A 17,765-nucleotide genomic window follows, 5' to 3' on the forward strand; every position below is an offset into this window, starting at 1 on the left:
TCTACATTCTCCCCCTTTTTTGTTGACTATATAGTAAGTGTGAGTAGTGTGGATAATATTTTCACATTAGATAGGAATTTGATGACTTAAACATTTATAAATAAGAAAACTCACACGCATAATTTTAAGTAAACAAGTGGTGTGTCTCCCACAAATATCTCTGGTTCATAAAAATATCCCTATAAAAATAAGAATGCTCATAATAAAAAATAAGGATAAAAATAAAAGGAATCCTAAAATCATATTTTAAAAAGTTAAAAAAAAACTTTCTAAGTGACAAGGTAGACATATGTCTTATAGAGCTAGGGTGGTGGTTCGTAATTCTATTTTGACTACCTTACCGGTCTTTAATATTCGTTGCTAAAAAATGTCATCCAGAATCAATCATGTACCTTTAAAATTGCTTTAGTCATTCCAAAAGCCAAATTACTCTACTATTTCCTTTCCTTGTTTGTCTCTACCTTAGTGTTTCTTCTATAATGCAAAAATCCGATTTCAAGGATACAATAGACCTATCAATTCAACACCAGGTAAGCAAGCCATTGACGACTATCACTCACTCGAAAACCAATCAAAGAACACCACCTGTTTAATGACGTAAATCACTATTCATATGATGACGTCATCACAACTCCTAAGATTCACTACCCACGCGCCATCCTCTCTTCCATATCCCACAGAAGGATCCAAAGCAATACACGTTACACAATACACATCCTCCATCGCTGTGTACTATATGCTTTCCAGAAGCGCGTGTGAGTAAGGGTAATGAATTTTCATACCAAGGTTCCTCTAATCTTCGAAGCATGTGCAAAATATAACAACAACTTTTTTATTTTTATTTTACAATAAAATATAACAACCACTTGTTTTCTCATTTTGTTTTTTTCTTCACAAAAATATAAAAAAGAGTTCAGTATTTTGATAGAGACAAAAAGAAAAGTGTGACTACAAAACCAAACCAAAATCTTGCTTAGATTCCAGTCTTCAAAAATGGAAAATGAAAACCTAGGTCACGGTCGTGGGACGGTGATTGATGAGTTATTAAGAGGACGTCAAATTGCAAATCAACTTAGAAATATCCTCAATGAAAATTGTGGTGATATTGATGATAGTAATGGATCAACAACACCATTTGCTGAGCATCTTTTGAAGGAAGTGCTTGTCACCTTTACCAATTCTCTCTTGTTCTTGAATGATACTCAAACTTCAGAAGTCTCTGATGTGCAACTCACCAAATCTGAAGATTCTTTGGAGAGTAATTGTAAGAGTAGTTCCGTTGTTAAGGAACGAAGAGGCTGTTACAAAAGAAGGTAATTTAGTAGTTTTTTATAATACTAGTTACTAATTTTTCTTTGATAAACCTATATATAACTTGTCTGCAAATCTTATCTCAAACAGCAAAAATCCGATATTGTTAGATTGAACTCTATTATTGGAGTTTGAATCCTGATATTTGCAAATATAAGTGAATAGATAAAAAACTATCTATATATAACTCTTAGATCTATTTAAAGGATTGATTTGTTCATACCCAATTAGGTTTAGTCTATTTGGCTGATTTTTTATTTAATTTTCTTCTCTTATTTCTTGAGTGATTTATATAATTAATTTCACTTACATTTGAACATTAGATGAGGTAATGTATGCTTTGTTATTTAACTTGATTACTAATAATTAAAATTTAATTAATACTTTTGTTATTATTTGTCCCTTACATATGAGTAATATTGGACCCTATCAATTATTGTTCCTTATTATTATCATCGTCATATCAGCCACACATCATGAAGAGACTATGTTGTAATTTGGCATATCCTTTTGTTTCAGTATAATTATTGTATATTCTGCATATTGGTTTTAAGTTTTGGGAATCAATTAAAAATTTATATATGCAATTTTTGTTTACAGAAAAGTTTCACAAACATGGGAAAAGGAATCTGAATATCTAGTGGAAGATGGTCATCAATGGAGAAAGTATGGACAAAAAACTATCCTCAAGACCAAATTCCCAAGGTATGTTCCTTTATACCTATCTCTCCTATGCTTTAATAGGTTTTAAATATCAGGTCAAAGCATTGCAACGCTGAATGCGGTCGCTGCAGGGTAAATAACGATATCCGATATTGTTTTGTCGCGGTTATTTTTGAACTTCTTTTTAACCTAAATGACTTATGAGTCTAAATGGATCTACATATGTATATGCTGTGCAGGAACTACTACAGGTGCACCCACAAAACTGAACAAGGTTGCAAAGCAACAAAACAAGTGCAAAAAGTTCAAGAGGATCCACCTCTTTACAAAACAACTTACTATGGTCATCACGCTTGTAGAATCTTACAAAGTCCTGAGATCATAGCGGATTCATCATTTTCTCCTTCTCATGGCTCTTCCATGTTCCTTAGTTTTGACAACTCTTTCCCAACACCAGCCAAACAAGACTGCCCTTTTCTCTCATCACCTTCTTATCCATCAACATCATCATCAATATCACCATTGAAAATGGAATGCAAGGAAGAGATTGTTCATCCTCCTCATTCATCTTCTGCTAATGATTATTACCTCTCTGGACTCACTTTTGATGATTCAGAAAACCATGTCACACTATCATCAACACTTGATTCTCATCAACTTGGTGTCAATATTCCTGATATCTTGTATGATGATGTCCTTAATTGGCCTCTTTCTTAAATGCTAGCTAGTAGGAGAGATTAGATTAATATGGTTGAAAGCTACCTTGGCTTTATTTTATGTCAAATATGTTTTGTATTTATCAATTTCCAATGAAAATGTGACATAATTTTAATTATCAACAAAGTGTGTCATATATTAATAGATTCAAGGTAAAAATATATGGCTTCTTATTTGCGAATTCTAATTCAAGACAGAAATCAATATTAATAGATTCAAGGTAATCGTAAGGATTTGAACCCTAATATATTCATAATTGTGCGAGAATTTTTAGTGATTTTTTTTTTTTTAAAGCAAAAAAAAACTCAAAGTGATTATGTAGTATAGTACTGGTATATAGAAGAAGAGGTTATAAGGGTGGATTCAATGTTTCATTGCCTGAAATGTCTCTATTATTAATGTGATGTGGGGTTGTTGTTTTTCTGTTTCTTTGTTTTGGGGTGAGGTGGATATAGTACAATGAGAAAAAAAGTGATGGAGATGGTTCGTTGATATGTGAATCTGTGTGAAATATATCCTATTTACAGCGTGCAAAATACAATGGCCCCAAACTCCTGATCCACATTTATAATGATTACTTGTCTTTATATAAAAAAGAAGGAATTTATAATGTTTATATTTCTTCAAAGTTTTGAGAAATAATTTATAGTTACCTTTTTCAGATGGAGTTTAAGGGGGAAATGAAAAGAATAATTTTGATTTTTTTTAATTTTATTTTTAATAATAATATATATTAAAAATAAATAATAATATTAATATTAAAACATTAATATATATTAAAATAAATAGTATATAATTACTATTTATATTTTAAAAAACTATCATAATTAATAATAATTAATTTAAATTTGATTATATGTTTATAAATATTTAGATTATTTAATATTTTATTATTTAAATACAGATCTACTATTATAATTGGCGGAGCTTTTGATAATTTTATTATTTAATTTCAGATCCGCCACTGCATTTGGCAGAGTTTTTGATTATTTTATTATTTAATTTCAGATCCGCCACTGTATTTGGCGGAACTTTTAATTATTTTATTATTTAATTTCATATCTGTCATTGTATTTGGAGGAATTTTTGATTATTTTATTGTTTTTATATTTTTGTTGAGTATTAAATAATTTCAATGTTTTTCTTATAAATAGCATTGCTTCCTCATTTCGTACTCATAACACCTACCACTTATCTCTTCATTTCACTCTTAAATTTTTCTGCAAGAATATTTCCAATGATCAAAAGAGATGCTCATGTTATATTTTTGCCAATAAAACCTCCGACGAAGATCAAACTCTGGTACACGCAGACCTTCAAGCATTTTCAGAGGCACCTTATCCGCTGGTTAGACGAAAACATTTTTGATGGTGAAAAGATACGGAGAATTGATGGGCAAGTTACGGTGTCTAACTCAAATGGAGTAACTCGTTCCTGGAAACTGGTTAGAAACGATGTTGATGTCCTCATGATGATGCTTGGACCAGCTGATATTGTCTTGACGGTTGTAATCTCTTAGATACGTTGATGTGTTTAATTGGTAATTATATTTGTTTGGACCAACTACTGTTGTTGAGGTTAAATGTTGTTGTTGAGTTGTTTTTATCTATTTAGATATATGTTGTATGTGTTATCTTTTCACCTTGTTGTTCTTCGTTTTGTCCTATATGGAATGTTGTTATTTATATTAACTGCAAAAGATCTTTATGGTCATAAGACAACATTAAATCATGGAAAAAACTAAATTAGTAATGGTTCAAACATTTGAGAAGCTTAACAACAAAATAAAATACTAGTTATTAATAGTTCCAACATTAGGACGACGAATTCGGTTGTGACCAAGAAGACGGCACAACACACATTTTCTCTCCAACTTATCACCCAACAACCAGCTTTCATTCCAACTCAACCACCTTATACCCCAAGCCAACATTATCATCAACAAAACTCATATACATCGTACACCCAACCACAAACACCATTCCCACAACCTACCACTACCCCCAACCTACCAACACCACTACTACCAAATACCCCAACAAACCCAAACACAACCCACCACTACTCAACATAACCCATCTACATCATACATCCAACCACAATACAACAACTACCAAACACCCCAACAACAAATATATTTCTCCTAATCAGCAATTTACTCCGAGTTCATCTCAAGAGCATTATGTCCCCATGCAAATCTCAATGCCTACAATCACCCAACAAAATTTGAATAGCGAGGAAACTAGGTTAAGTTATGGCAGTGCGATGGCGATTGACTTTATTAGTGAAGAAATGGTCGAAGAATTGTATGATCGTGGATATGATATAGTGCTTTCTACTCAGCCATCAAATAATGAAGTGCCTTGTAGAACGTATACAAGAATCGGACAACCTCCTTACTGTGGAACTAGCCATCGGTTACACCGGCCGGGTCAAGATCGCCATTAAATATCGCTTATTGTAATCTTATTATAATCTTATTGTATTTATCAATTAAATATATGTTAATTATATAAAACATTATTATTATAAATCATTTCAAAATATTTTAAATTTATTATGATTTATATTTAATATTTACAATAACATTAAATTAATATGAATTAAAATATTGGTTTTTTTAAAAAAAAAAAATTTAGAGGCTTCCGCCATAGCATTAGGAGAAGCCTTTTAATCTTTAACATGTCTGTCCATTCATTTGGCGGATGAAGAAAAATTAACACACTTCCGCCCATCCAGTTGACGGAGGTTCTATATCAAAAACAGAACATTTTTAAAACTTCGGTATTTTGGGAATATTGATGGAAAGAGTGGTAATATGGAATTTTGTTCCTAAAAACATGGCAGGACAGTAAAAAATTCGAAATGAAAAGATAATATTTTTCCACCATGATACATGTTCAATTTTACCTTCATGTGTTGTTTATAACTACATAATTTTTTTTATTTTTTAACTAAAAAATAAATTAAAATTATTATATTATTATTTTCTCTTTGTTGCATAATGTGCGTTGTTTATCGGCTTTAAATATCCAACAAATGTGTTGTTCATAACTAACAAGTTTCATTTGTTTGAAGATGAAACAATTCACTGCAAAATGATTTATTATAAATGATTCATCTTACTAAATTTTTAATTTTAAAATAGTTTATCATAATCAACAAGTTTCATTGGTTCGTACAAGTTTCATGAGTTGAATTAGATGGGGAATTATCTCACAGATGTGTTAAAGAGTTGTGTTTAGAGAGCGATTTAATTTGATTCAGATCTTGTTGTTGTCGAAGATGTTGCAAAACTGTGGAATAATGATTTGAGTTTGAAAACGACTAGAGCACCGGAGCATTGTCATTTGAATTTCATGAAATATTTCATGGCAAGATTTTGGTTGGAACTGGCTTTTGCAATGATGTTTGAAAGAAGAAAGTTTTGTTACTTCAACACGTGAGTGGTTGTTATGGATGTGGTACGGTGGAGAAAAAAAGGGTACACGAAGAAGTTAGAAAAATGGATGGAGATTCAAAAAAAAGTGAAGGAATCTATGAGCTTGGTTTTCTTGCCTAATGTGAGGCTTTTTATTATTCTGCTGCATATGCCTTTGATGTGTGAACTTATGTACTAGTTCATATTTGGTTCTGCCTTTGAGCGGGAGTACTGATTACGTATAACAAGGGAAGTAATGAACATGTTTGTTTGTACAAGCTCTAAAAAGTTGTTGTGATGTAATAGCAGACCACATGTCTGAACATCTGAACTTCTAAAGAGCTTTGAATAAATATTTGTGTAGCTGTTGTGCATCTCTGATATATATTTGCAGTTCGATGTAGATTTACATGCTATTATGTAGATTTGGTTAGAACTTAACTATGTTTTGGTTGTTTTATCCAAAATTTGCCAAAGGAGGGAGATTGTTAGTTCCATGATTTTGTGATTGGCATAATTTTTCTAAAACATGGTTCTTAACTGATGTTGAGCAAGATGTTGAAACATCTTTACAAACTGTCATAACAGGTCCACATGTTATGTGTTTTGACAGATGTTCTGCCAGATGTTGTGACATTCTACACAAGAACATTCTGACAGTTCAGACTGATTTTCAATCCTTGAAAGATTTGATTGAAAAATATGAGATTTTGGATTATTCAGATATTCATTATAGGCGCAGGCAATCAAGGAATTTTTAGGACAAATGCATATTTGTTTTAGTTTTAGAAAAGGAATCTTCGAGACTTTTTTTAGAAAACTAAGATTTGATTTGATTTGTTCCTATTTTGTGTGAAGATCTTGCAGCTGATTTAGAAAGGAGAAGATTGAATTTATTTCATAATTCAAACCCATACTGCAAGAGTCTATAATTTCTTATGTTATTTATCATTCTACAAGTTTATTTCAGTTTTGATATTTGTATTGTCAGTGTGTGTTGTTAGGATAACTTTCTTGACATCTGTTTGTAAATGCCAGAATTTCAGGAAGGAACGTCATGTCCACCACAGTTGACACCTGAAATGCTAGAAATAGTAAGACAACTGGCGCTAACTGAGGCAAGAAGGGAGTCAGCGCAACGTGAGGCGGTGTTAAAAACCTAAATGGAGGAGCAACAATGGAAAATGGAGGCAATGATGAAGAGGAAATCTGATATGGAGAATCAAATACGGCTATCTATGTAAATTCAAATGGGCGGTAATCAAGCGTGTGGTGGAAATGAAGGAGTTGATGGTCGAGAACTGATGGATGCGGAGAATGACGATGATCTTGACCATAACGAGTTTCCCGACCCGTATGATTTATTTTATTTTACTTTTAAATTTTAATTTGTGTAAGATATTAATTAAAAGTTTTTAGTATATTATAAATTTATTATTTAAAACTATTATTATTTATAGTTTTTTTATTAATTTAGTATAATATATTTATTATTTAAAAATAAAATGAAAACAATTAATTATTTTCATATTTTTATTTATAAAAAAATTGTTTGTGACGTGATATTCACTTCACAAATTTGCAACATGAATATCACATCGAAACTCACTGATACATATTGAACCTGCTCTGCCCTCTCTGCGCCAACCGAAACTACTGTGCAAACTATTGCGATGTGATTTTCACGTAACAAAGTTGTGAAGTGAAAATCACGTCACAACTTAGTTGCCACACGCCCCCAGCCGCGTGAATAAACATGTCGCTAATATAGTGTTGTGACGTGATTTTACAAGTTGTGACATGATTTTCACGTCGCTGGAAACAAACTTTTTGTAATGTACTCTTTAGTAGTAGAGGTAAACATCATTGACCGAACTATGTGAACAAAACTTTTGTGTGGTTGTGTTATTGTAACATATATTGATAGAAAATAATAGATCGTGGTGAGAGGTTTCCTTCAAATAACGAATTTGAACGGAACATCTCACGGTGGTATATTATTTCCATTCAGTATAGTTCCTAAATTGGCTGCTCCTAAATTGACTGCTTATACTGATGATGATTGGGCGCTCTAGTTGATGAATGTTTATTGATTCTTCATTGGTCTCGTGGAAAAGTGAGAAACAAACAAGAGTCACTAAATTTTCTACATAACCAGAAGATCGTGCCATGTGTGTTGTTTGTTCAGAAATAATTTAGGTTCGTGGTTTGTTGGTTGAACTTGAGTTTCCTTAAATAGAACCTCCATCATTTTATGTGGACAACACAAGTGTCATCCAAATAATTGTAAATCATATTTTTTTATGAATGAGTCAAACATATCGAAGTTGATTTCACTCAATCGTGACGTATATGATGACCAAATTTCACTTTCTCACATTAATATTCAATTTTATCCATTTTTTTTGTTAACAAGTTGATGTCCATTGACCCATCACAAAAATTTGAGAGATGTCAGTGAAAAATAATACTGTATTGTAATTAGATTTATAATTTTTCCGAAAATAAGTTAGACAAATCTTACATAAATGTATTCCTCTTAATTTGTAATTATTAGCCCTAAATAATATAACTGAAAAATCAAAAGTAAGATATTCAAGTTGTTTAGAGAGACTAGGTGTCTAGGTGAGACACCTATTTCATGCTTCTAGGCATATCATGCTTCTAGGCTTTGTATCCATTTTATCAAATTTAAAAAAATAATTGTTTATACACATTACTACTCCAATAAAAATTAATTTAATATATATTAATCAAGAGGACTGTTATTTTTACGCCCAAAATCTAACATATAGCTACACCTTATGAAATACAGCAATGATATGTACTTCTTTATATTAGAAAAAATAAAAAATACTGATTAAATATAATAAAATAGTACTACTTCCAATCTTATTTATTAGAAAAGATTAACTATTTAAATATATTAAATAAATAATGTATCTGAACAATATATTTATCCAAATATACTATTTATTCAATGTATCTAAAAAATGATTTTTTTCTTATAAATAGAATCAGATGGAATATGAAAATATGGTGTAAATTGTAATTTTTCGTGTAAGATTATTATTTCCCATTAATCAAGGACCACTAATAATTTTATCTTGTGTGCCCCAAATAAGTTCATATCAAAAAAGGCAACTACAAATTATTTCTTAAAAACTTTGAAGAAATATAAAGCATCCGAATTCCTTTTTTTTTTCATATAAAGGCAAGTAATCATTATTCATGTGGATCAGGAGTTTGTGGCCATTCTATTTTGCATGCTGTAAATAAGATATATCTCACACACATTCACATATCAGCGAACCATCTCCATCACCTTTTTCTCATTGTACTATATCCCACTCACCCCAAAACAACAAAACAGAAAAAACAACAACCCCACATCACATTAATAATACAGACACTCCTGATATTTCATGCAATGAAACATTGAATCCACCCTTATAACCTCATCTCCTATAGAGTACTTGTACTATACTACATAATCACTCTCCACGTTTGGATTTTATCACTCGTAAATGCACGTTGAAAAGCCATATTATTTTTTTTCAAATAGTTTGATATCATTAGAATTTTAATAAAGGTTAAGAAATGGTAAATTCTTATTTATTCAACTCAAAAAATTGGATAGATAAAAATGTTGCAGATTCAAATCCGCATTCTTGAAGACTCTGTTTCTCTGCATAGCAAACAAATGAATTGTTTTAACGGAACAAAAAGAGTCATATTTTTACATCACTACGTATGACATATTTACTTTTGTTGATAATTAAAATTATGTCACTTTTTCATTGGAAATAGATAAATACAAAACATATTTTACACAAAATGAAGCCAAGCTAGCTAGTTAGCAACCATATGAACCTAATGTCTCCTACTAGCTAGCAAACATACTAAACTAAAATCCATAATGGAAAAACACACTAAGACAAAGGACAATTCATTCACCAAAACATAGTGAATCATCAAATTTCAAGAAAGAGGCCAATTAAGGACATCATCATACATGATATCAGGAATATTGACACCTAGTTGATGTGAATCAAGGGTAGATGATAGTGTGACACCTTTTTCTGAATCATCAAAAGTGAGCCCAGAGAGGTAATAATCATTAGCAGAAGATGAATGAGGAGGATGAACAATCTCTTCCTTGCATTCCATTTTCAATGATGATATTGATGATGATGTTGATGGATAAGAAGGTGATGAGAGAAAAGGGCAGTCTTGTTTGGCTGGTGTTGGGAAAGAGTTGTCAAAACTAAGGAACATGGAAGAGTGATTAGAAGGAGAAAGTGATGAATCCATAATGATCTCAGGACTTTGTAAGATTCTACAAGTGTGATGACCATAGTAGGTTGTTTTGTAAAGAGGTGGATCCTCTTGAACTTTTTGCACTTGTTTTGTTGCTTTGCATCCTTGTTCAGTTTTGTGAGTGCACCTGTAGTAGTTCCTGCACAGCATATGCATATGTAAATCCATTTAGACTCCTAAAGGTTTTAAAAAACGGTTCAAAAATGACCGCGACAAGACAGTAACGGTCAACGGAAGGTGCTATATAGATACCGTTATTTACTATAGTAAAGGAACATACCTTGGGAATTTGGTGTTGAGGATAGTTTTTTGACCATACTTTCTCCATTGATGACCATCTTCCACTAAATATTCAGATTCCTTCTCCCATGTTTGTGAAACTTTTCTGCAAATAAAAATTGCATACATAAATTTTCTAATTGGTTCCCAAAACTTAAAACCAATTTCAATGCAGAATCTACAATAATTATACTGAGACAAAGAGATATGCCAAATTACAACATAGTCTCTTCATGATGTGTGGCTGATATGATGATGATAATAATGAGGAACAATAATTGATAGGGTCCAATATTACTCATATGTAAGGGACAAATAATAACAAAAGTATTACTTAACTTTTAATTATTAGTAATCAATTTAAATAACAAAGCATACATTACCTCATCTAAAGTTCAAATAAAAGTGAAATTATATAAATCACTCAAGAAATAAGAGAAGAAAAATAAACAATAAATAAATAAAAAAACACGAAAATATACTAAACCTAACTGGGTATGAAAAACCATATCCTCCAAGATCAACCCTTTAACTTTAACTAGATCTAAGTTATATATAGATTTTAATAATCACTAAAGACTCACACATATAACCGAGAGTACTAGGATTCGAATTTTGCCGGTTGAAATAGGATTTGCGGACAAGTTATATCTAGGTATATCAAAGAGCAGTGATATGTGTAAGCAAAATTAGTAACAAGTAATAAAAAGATAATAAATTACCTTCTTTTGTAACAGCCTCTTCGTTCCTTAACAACGGAACTACTCTTACAATTACTCTCCAAAGAATCTTCAGATTTAGTGAGTTGCAAATCAGACCCCTCAGAAGTTTGAGTATTGTTCAAGAACAAGAGAGAATTGGTAAAGGTGGTAAGCACTTCCTTCAAAAGATGTTCAGCAAATGGTGTTGTTGATCCATTGTTATCATCAATATCACCACCACTTTCATTGAGGATATTTCTAAGTTGATTTGCAAGCTCACGTCCTCTTAATAGCTCATCAATAACCTTCCCACGACCGTGACCTAGGTTTTCATTTTCCATTTTTGAAGATTGGAATCTAAGCAAGATTTTTGTTTGGTTTGGTTTTGTTGTTACACTCTTTTTCTCTGTCTAAAAAATACACATACACAAACACTGAACTCTTATATATAATATACAGGGTGTAATAGGGTTTTTTATTGAGAAAAAAACAAAATGAGAAAACAAGTTGTTGTTATTTTATTGTGAAAATAAAAAAGTTGTTGTTATATTTTGCACATGCTTCGAAGATTAGTGGAAACTTGGTATGAAAATTCATACTTCTTTTAACATGTTACTTAAACTTTCACGCGCATCGTGAGAGCGTATTTCGCACAGCGGTGGAGGATGTGTAGCGCGTAACGTGTACAGCTTTGGATACTTTGTTGAACATAGAAGAAAGGAAGGCGCGTGGGTAATGAATCTGATGGTATTGTGATGACGTCATTGAGTGAATAGTGATTGACGTCATTAACAGGTGGTGTTTGTTGATTGGTTATCGTGCGAGTGATAGTCGCCAATGGCTTACCTGGTGTCGGGTTAAATGTCGATTGTATCCCTGGAATCGGATTTTATGTACTATTATAGAAGAAACATTGAGGTACAGACAAGAAAAGAGAAGATTAAAGAAAGTTGGATGTGCTGTGTAACGTTGGATAAGGATCAAAATGGAAAGCATCTATTTGAGAATTATAAGTATAAACTATTTTTTAAGAAAAAGTATATTAAATATATGATTTAGTGACATTTTTCTAGCATCGAATATTATTAATTAAAGTGTTATGTTTGTTATGTTTAAGAAATTGAATTAATAATATGGAGGGATAGACTTAACGGAATTAGAATCGAAGAAAGTAGACGCACTCTTCTCTTTTTGGAGTTTGGAAAATGAAAAGTTACTTCATATATTATTCAAGAGGACATGACTATCTTCTTTGACTGCATTTTTCGTACCATTAATAGGCAAGGACACACTCCCCACATTTTTTAAAAGTAGGTGAGTGATATGTACAACGGTCGACGCGATTAGATAATGGGTGTCTGTTCCAATAAATAGGTGATTAGGAAGTTGATTGGGGCAACATATTGCGTCGCCTGTCATTTGAAAACTCTTGCATCATCTCCTGTGGGTCCTTTGAAAATATAACATGATTTTTTTTAAGATAAATCAAAGTTTGAATTTTAGCTAGAAGAAGTATCCACATTATATTTTATCTTTGAATATTTGTATGTGAAAAACGCTCAAATACATTTTAGAAATATTTTTAAAATCAAATTGATTCTCATTGCATATATAAATTTTACTTGAAAAAGGTGAAGATTCTTGAACCACGAGTTGGAAAGATTGTGCTCATATAGATAAAATCAACGGAACATGCCGAGCAATAAAAGTTTGCGGCCAAATATGAGATGCCACATATCTTAACAATGGAGGAAACAATCATGCAATACTTGGATAAATAGTCGAATGAGACAATAATTTTTATTAGTCACAATATTATACCTAGTAGGATATTTTCCTCTATAAATATCACACTTTTTAAATTTCAAAAGAAATCATTCAATAAATCAAAACTATTTTACACATTTTATTTATTTACTTTTTTATGTATTTCTTAGGCTAATAGTTCAATTTCTCACACTTGTACTTAATGCACTTTGGAGTAGTCAAGGAACCGGCAATTGAGAGACAAAGTTCCTACCTTGTCGCAATCGTTCGGAAAAAAATCAAAATCAAAGTTGAGAGCTTTCAGTTAAATCCAGACTAAACTTCCAAAGTTTGATTACAAATTTGGCACAGTCACTAGGACACTACGATCAATACCACATAAATTTTCAATCATTAGCTCACAACTACGTTAGGCCTATGCAGCGACAACATAGAAAGAGTCTCGGTAGTATGGATCAACCATCACCATCATCTACAAGGATGCAAAGCCAATAACTACTAAATGAACATTTACAATTAATGAGTATGCCAACAGTAATGCATACTCTCAATGTTTCTAGAATTACAACAATTACTCCACCTAAAGAACAAGTTTTAAGGACTATGTCTTTCAATATACAAAAGATAGATATCGGGATACATGACATCTTGTATCAAGTATCTCAACAGATCACTGACTTTGTAAGATCTATGCTTCTTATAGGTCCAATAATTTAGGGAGTTGGAAACTAGGCAAGCCAATTCAAGTGAAACTCCTATCACATTAACTACTCAATGAGTTCTATAAAATCATAGTCTGGTAGGTTTTGTTATCCAACGTTATTTGACCAACATGATGGTAGTTTATTCCAAGTATTTTTTTTCCATTGTTAACCTTGGGGGAATCCAATAGAGGTTAATACATATAACAAGACTAATTTTCAATTTGGTCAGGTACATATGACAAAAGACCTCTTGGAGTAGTAGGCCAAATTAGTATGCCACAAGTATCACATTATAAAAGCAATATGCAAACAAAAAACATGTATTACACGAGAGGATACTTCTCCATGAACCAAACAGAGATTTTGACATCCTAAGAACCGAATAGAAATTTCACCAGGGTACTATCAAGAACCAAACAAATATTTTTACTAGCATAGTAGTCTCAAATATCAAACAAATAAATCAAACAAGAGAATAACACTCTTTATGAAAAACACTTAAGCACAAACACCAATAGAACAAAACTCTCACAAGTATTTTTAACTCATAATGCACTAAGGCAACTTTAGTGAAATAATAGAAAAAAGAGTAGAAATGAGAAAGAAGATGTTCAAAACATTTATGGTGTGTTTTCGAATTAGGAGAATCCCTCTATTTATAATGCATATAATCGATTAAGACCTAGGGTTAATCGATTAGGTGGGCCAAATATGGAAGATTTTCAAATCTGTTATCGTTAATCTATTTTAAGCTTATTTAAATAATTAGGAGGAGTTACAAAAAATTCAATCGATTAACCCAAAAGTGTCAATCTATTATCTAGTGTAAAAAAACACTCCAAAAGAATTAACCAAGATAGAAACCAACTAGGTATGTTTTTAAAACATTTTTATTTTATGAAATGAAAAAAGAATTCAAAACCTTTCTTTGTGTGTGTGTGTATGAGAGATTTTCCATAGTACCTTAGAAGTTACTATTATACTTTTACAATAAAATGATTACCCATACACAAGATCAGGCGAGCTTTACACTTCCTCTCTTTCACAACCTTAAAGCTTCAAGATCTCTTGCTTGATCCATCATTGATTCAACACTTCATCTAGGACTTGATTCTTTTAACTAATGAGGCTTCATATAGCTTATTTGATAGACACAGCCATCAATATTTGCATGATCAGAGATCCTAAAGCACTCCACTAAACACCACTTGATATTAGATATTGTCATCATCAAAACTACCAAGATCATCTGCATATAATAGTACCTGCAAGGACATAGTTCCACATCCCCCCCCCCCTTTTTGATGATAAAAATGCATATATCAGGGAGGTGTAGGGATGGAAAGCAGACCCAAACTCGCGGGGCCCACCCACACCCAAATCCGAGTCAACGGGTGAAAACCCGAGTTGACTGGATTTGGGTTCGGGTGTCACCCGTATTTCGGATGCGGGTTTGGGTAGTGTGAAACCCGCACCCAAAACTCGAAATCACACCCGTTTATATATATAGAGTATACCCTACTAGATAATCGATTAACACTTCAAATTTAATCAATTAACTCTTTTGTAACGCTTCCTTATTATTTAACCAAGCTAGTAACCAACTAGGTATGTGTAAAAAATATTTTCAGGTGATTTTATAAAATGAGAGAGACTTCGAAAACCTTTGAATGTGTATGTGAGAGTTACCGTAGTATCTTAGAAGTTACTTTTATAGTTTTACAACACATTGTCAAACACATGACCAGGCAAGCTTTCGCACTTCCTCTCTTTTATAACCTCGAAGTTCCAAAATCCTTTGCTTGGTTCATCATTGATTCAACACTTTATCTTGAACTTACTTCTTCAAACTGGTAAGGCTTCATATAGCTTCTTTGATAGACACCGCCATCAAAGGTGTCTTAATAATAGATCATCAGGGACTCCACCAAATGCCGCTTGACATTAAGTATTGTCATCATCAAAACCACTAAGATTGTTTGTAGATAATTGTACTTACAAGCACATAGTTTCACACTCTCCCCTTTTTTGATGACGATAATACATCTCTCACAGAGGTGGACAAACATACAAGAATATATAAAAGATTGGAGTGGTAAAACTCCCTCTTACAAATATAGAGAGTATACCCTAATCCCCCTTAAATCATAGAAATTGTTTCTAACCTCAATGTGTTTAGTCTGAGAGTTAAGTACCATACTTTTTGTGATGTTTATGACACTAGTATTGTCGCATTTTATTAAAATCAACTGAGTAATCAAGAAACAAGAAATGTATCATGCAACTACCGACAACAATGTATCATGCATCAGTTGCGGATAGCGTTATACTTGCTTGCTTCTTGCTATACCAAGAGACAAGCAAAGTTACCAAGTAAGTGACATGTATTGCTGGTACTTTTTCGATCCAATTTTCACCCAGCAAAATCCAAGTCATAGTACCCAATTAAGTCATAATCTACCCCTTTGGGGTATCATAAACCCATTAGTGGTATGCTAGTGTTATATCTCATTATGCATTTTACCGTAGAAATATTTGATTCTTTGGAGTTTGCTTGAAAACAGACACAAATACACACAAAAAATATAATACCAGGATGAGATGCAGTGAGATAAAGGAGGAAACTTATCATAGCTCAGAACCTAATTTCTTCGACTAAGTTTCCTTTCCCGTCTTTATCCAAGTTGCATGAAGTACTATTCATAGTGGAGATAGCTTTTGCTTTGTCCATGTTGAATCTCTTAAGTAGTTCTTTGCATTACTTTAATTGATTAATGAGTGTTCCTTCTTTAGATTGATGTATTTGAAGGCTAGGAAATATCTAAGCTCCCCCATTATTTACATCTCGAACTCATTATGCATCATCTCAAAAGATTCATTACACAAGGTTTTGTTAGTAGCATAAAAAATGAGGTCATCGACATAAATTTAAATTAATAAGATTCCATGCTCATATTTATTGACGAAAAAGGTTTTTATCAACCTTCCCTCTCTAAAAACTATTTTCAAGGAGAAACTTGCTCAGATGAAGTTGTAGGAACTAGTTTTAGGTCGTGCAGAGCCTTTTTAAATTTTGAAAACATAATCAGGAGAAGATTTTTTAAGAACCCAGAAATTAATCAACTAAAACTTCCTCCGAAATGTAAACATTCAAGAACACACTCTCTATATCCATTTGAAAGAGTTTAAAATCTATGATACATGAGAAAGCTAGTAGAATCCTTATGGATTCTAATCAAGCTACATGTGCATAATTTTCATCAAAATATATGTCTTCTTATTAATTGTATCCTTCACAAAAAGTCTTGCTTTATTTCTCAAAACAATTCCATCCTCATCAAGCTTGTTGCGGAAGACCCAACAAGTTCTAATCACTTGATTAGTTGAAGCTTCGGGAACAATATCCCAAATGTTTTTTCTTTCTTTCAAATTGATTCAAATCTTCTTGTCAATATTGTTTTAAAATACAGACCAGTTATCGACCCGATCAAGGCACTGAGTTAAGGGTTAATGGTCGGACTAGTGAGTTAGTGGTCAAACTGCTTGGCTTTTGAGTTTTGACCATGTTTCTATAAAAATAAATAAAAATTATTCATGCTATAAAATTTGTAACTAAATTTTTTTAGAAAAAAATATCTTTTATATAACAATATAAGAATCCATAATTTATAACATTATAATAATATATAAAAATACAAACTTAAGTATACTATAAAAACTTCATAATTCATAAGTTATAATATTATAATAAGAACACAAACTAAAATAAGTTATAACAATTTATAATTTATTTATTCCCATGAAGTCAAATTTTCATACTCCTGATATTCATATCTAATATCTTCAGCTTCTCCGTCTTCTCCAAAAGATTCATCTTCTTTG

General features: G+C 31.9%; 2 protein-coding genes across 2 annotated transcripts; one reads left to right on the forward strand and one right to left on the reverse strand.

The window, feature by feature from the left end:
• Positions 1 to 904: 904 nt before the first annotated feature.
• On the forward strand, positions 905 to 2,817 carry LOC131612036 (WRKY DNA-binding transcription factor 70-like). Its single transcript, XM_058883851.1, has 3 exons — positions 905 to 1,313; positions 1,912 to 2,016; positions 2,214 to 2,817. The coding sequence occupies exons 1-3, from the start codon at positions 994 to 996 to the stop codon at positions 2,689 to 2,691; spliced, it is 903 nt and encodes a 300-aa protein (XP_058739834.1). The 5' UTR covers positions 905 to 993; the 3' UTR covers positions 2,692 to 2,817.
• A 7,043-nt stretch (positions 2,818 to 9,860) lies between these two features.
• LOC131612037 (WRKY DNA-binding transcription factor 70-like) lies at positions 9,861 to 11,847 on the reverse strand. Its single transcript, XM_058883853.1, has 3 exons — positions 11,434 to 11,847; positions 10,713 to 10,817; positions 9,861 to 10,571 (listed from the first exon to the last, which is right to left on the reverse strand). The coding sequence occupies exons 1-3, from the start codon at positions 11,751 to 11,753 to the stop codon at positions 10,094 to 10,096; spliced, it is 903 nt and encodes a 300-aa protein (XP_058739836.1). The 5' UTR covers positions 11,754 to 11,847; the 3' UTR covers positions 9,861 to 10,093.
• Between the last annotated feature and the right edge of the window lie 5,918 nt (positions 11,848 to 17,765).

This window comes from Vicia villosa, linkage group LG6 (assembly GCF_029867415.1).
Source record: "Vicia villosa cultivar HV-30 ecotype Madison, WI linkage group LG6, Vvil1.0, whole genome shotgun sequence".
In the NCBI taxonomy this organism is placed as follows: domain Eukaryota; kingdom Viridiplantae; phylum Streptophyta; class Magnoliopsida; order Fabales; family Fabaceae; genus Vicia; species Vicia villosa.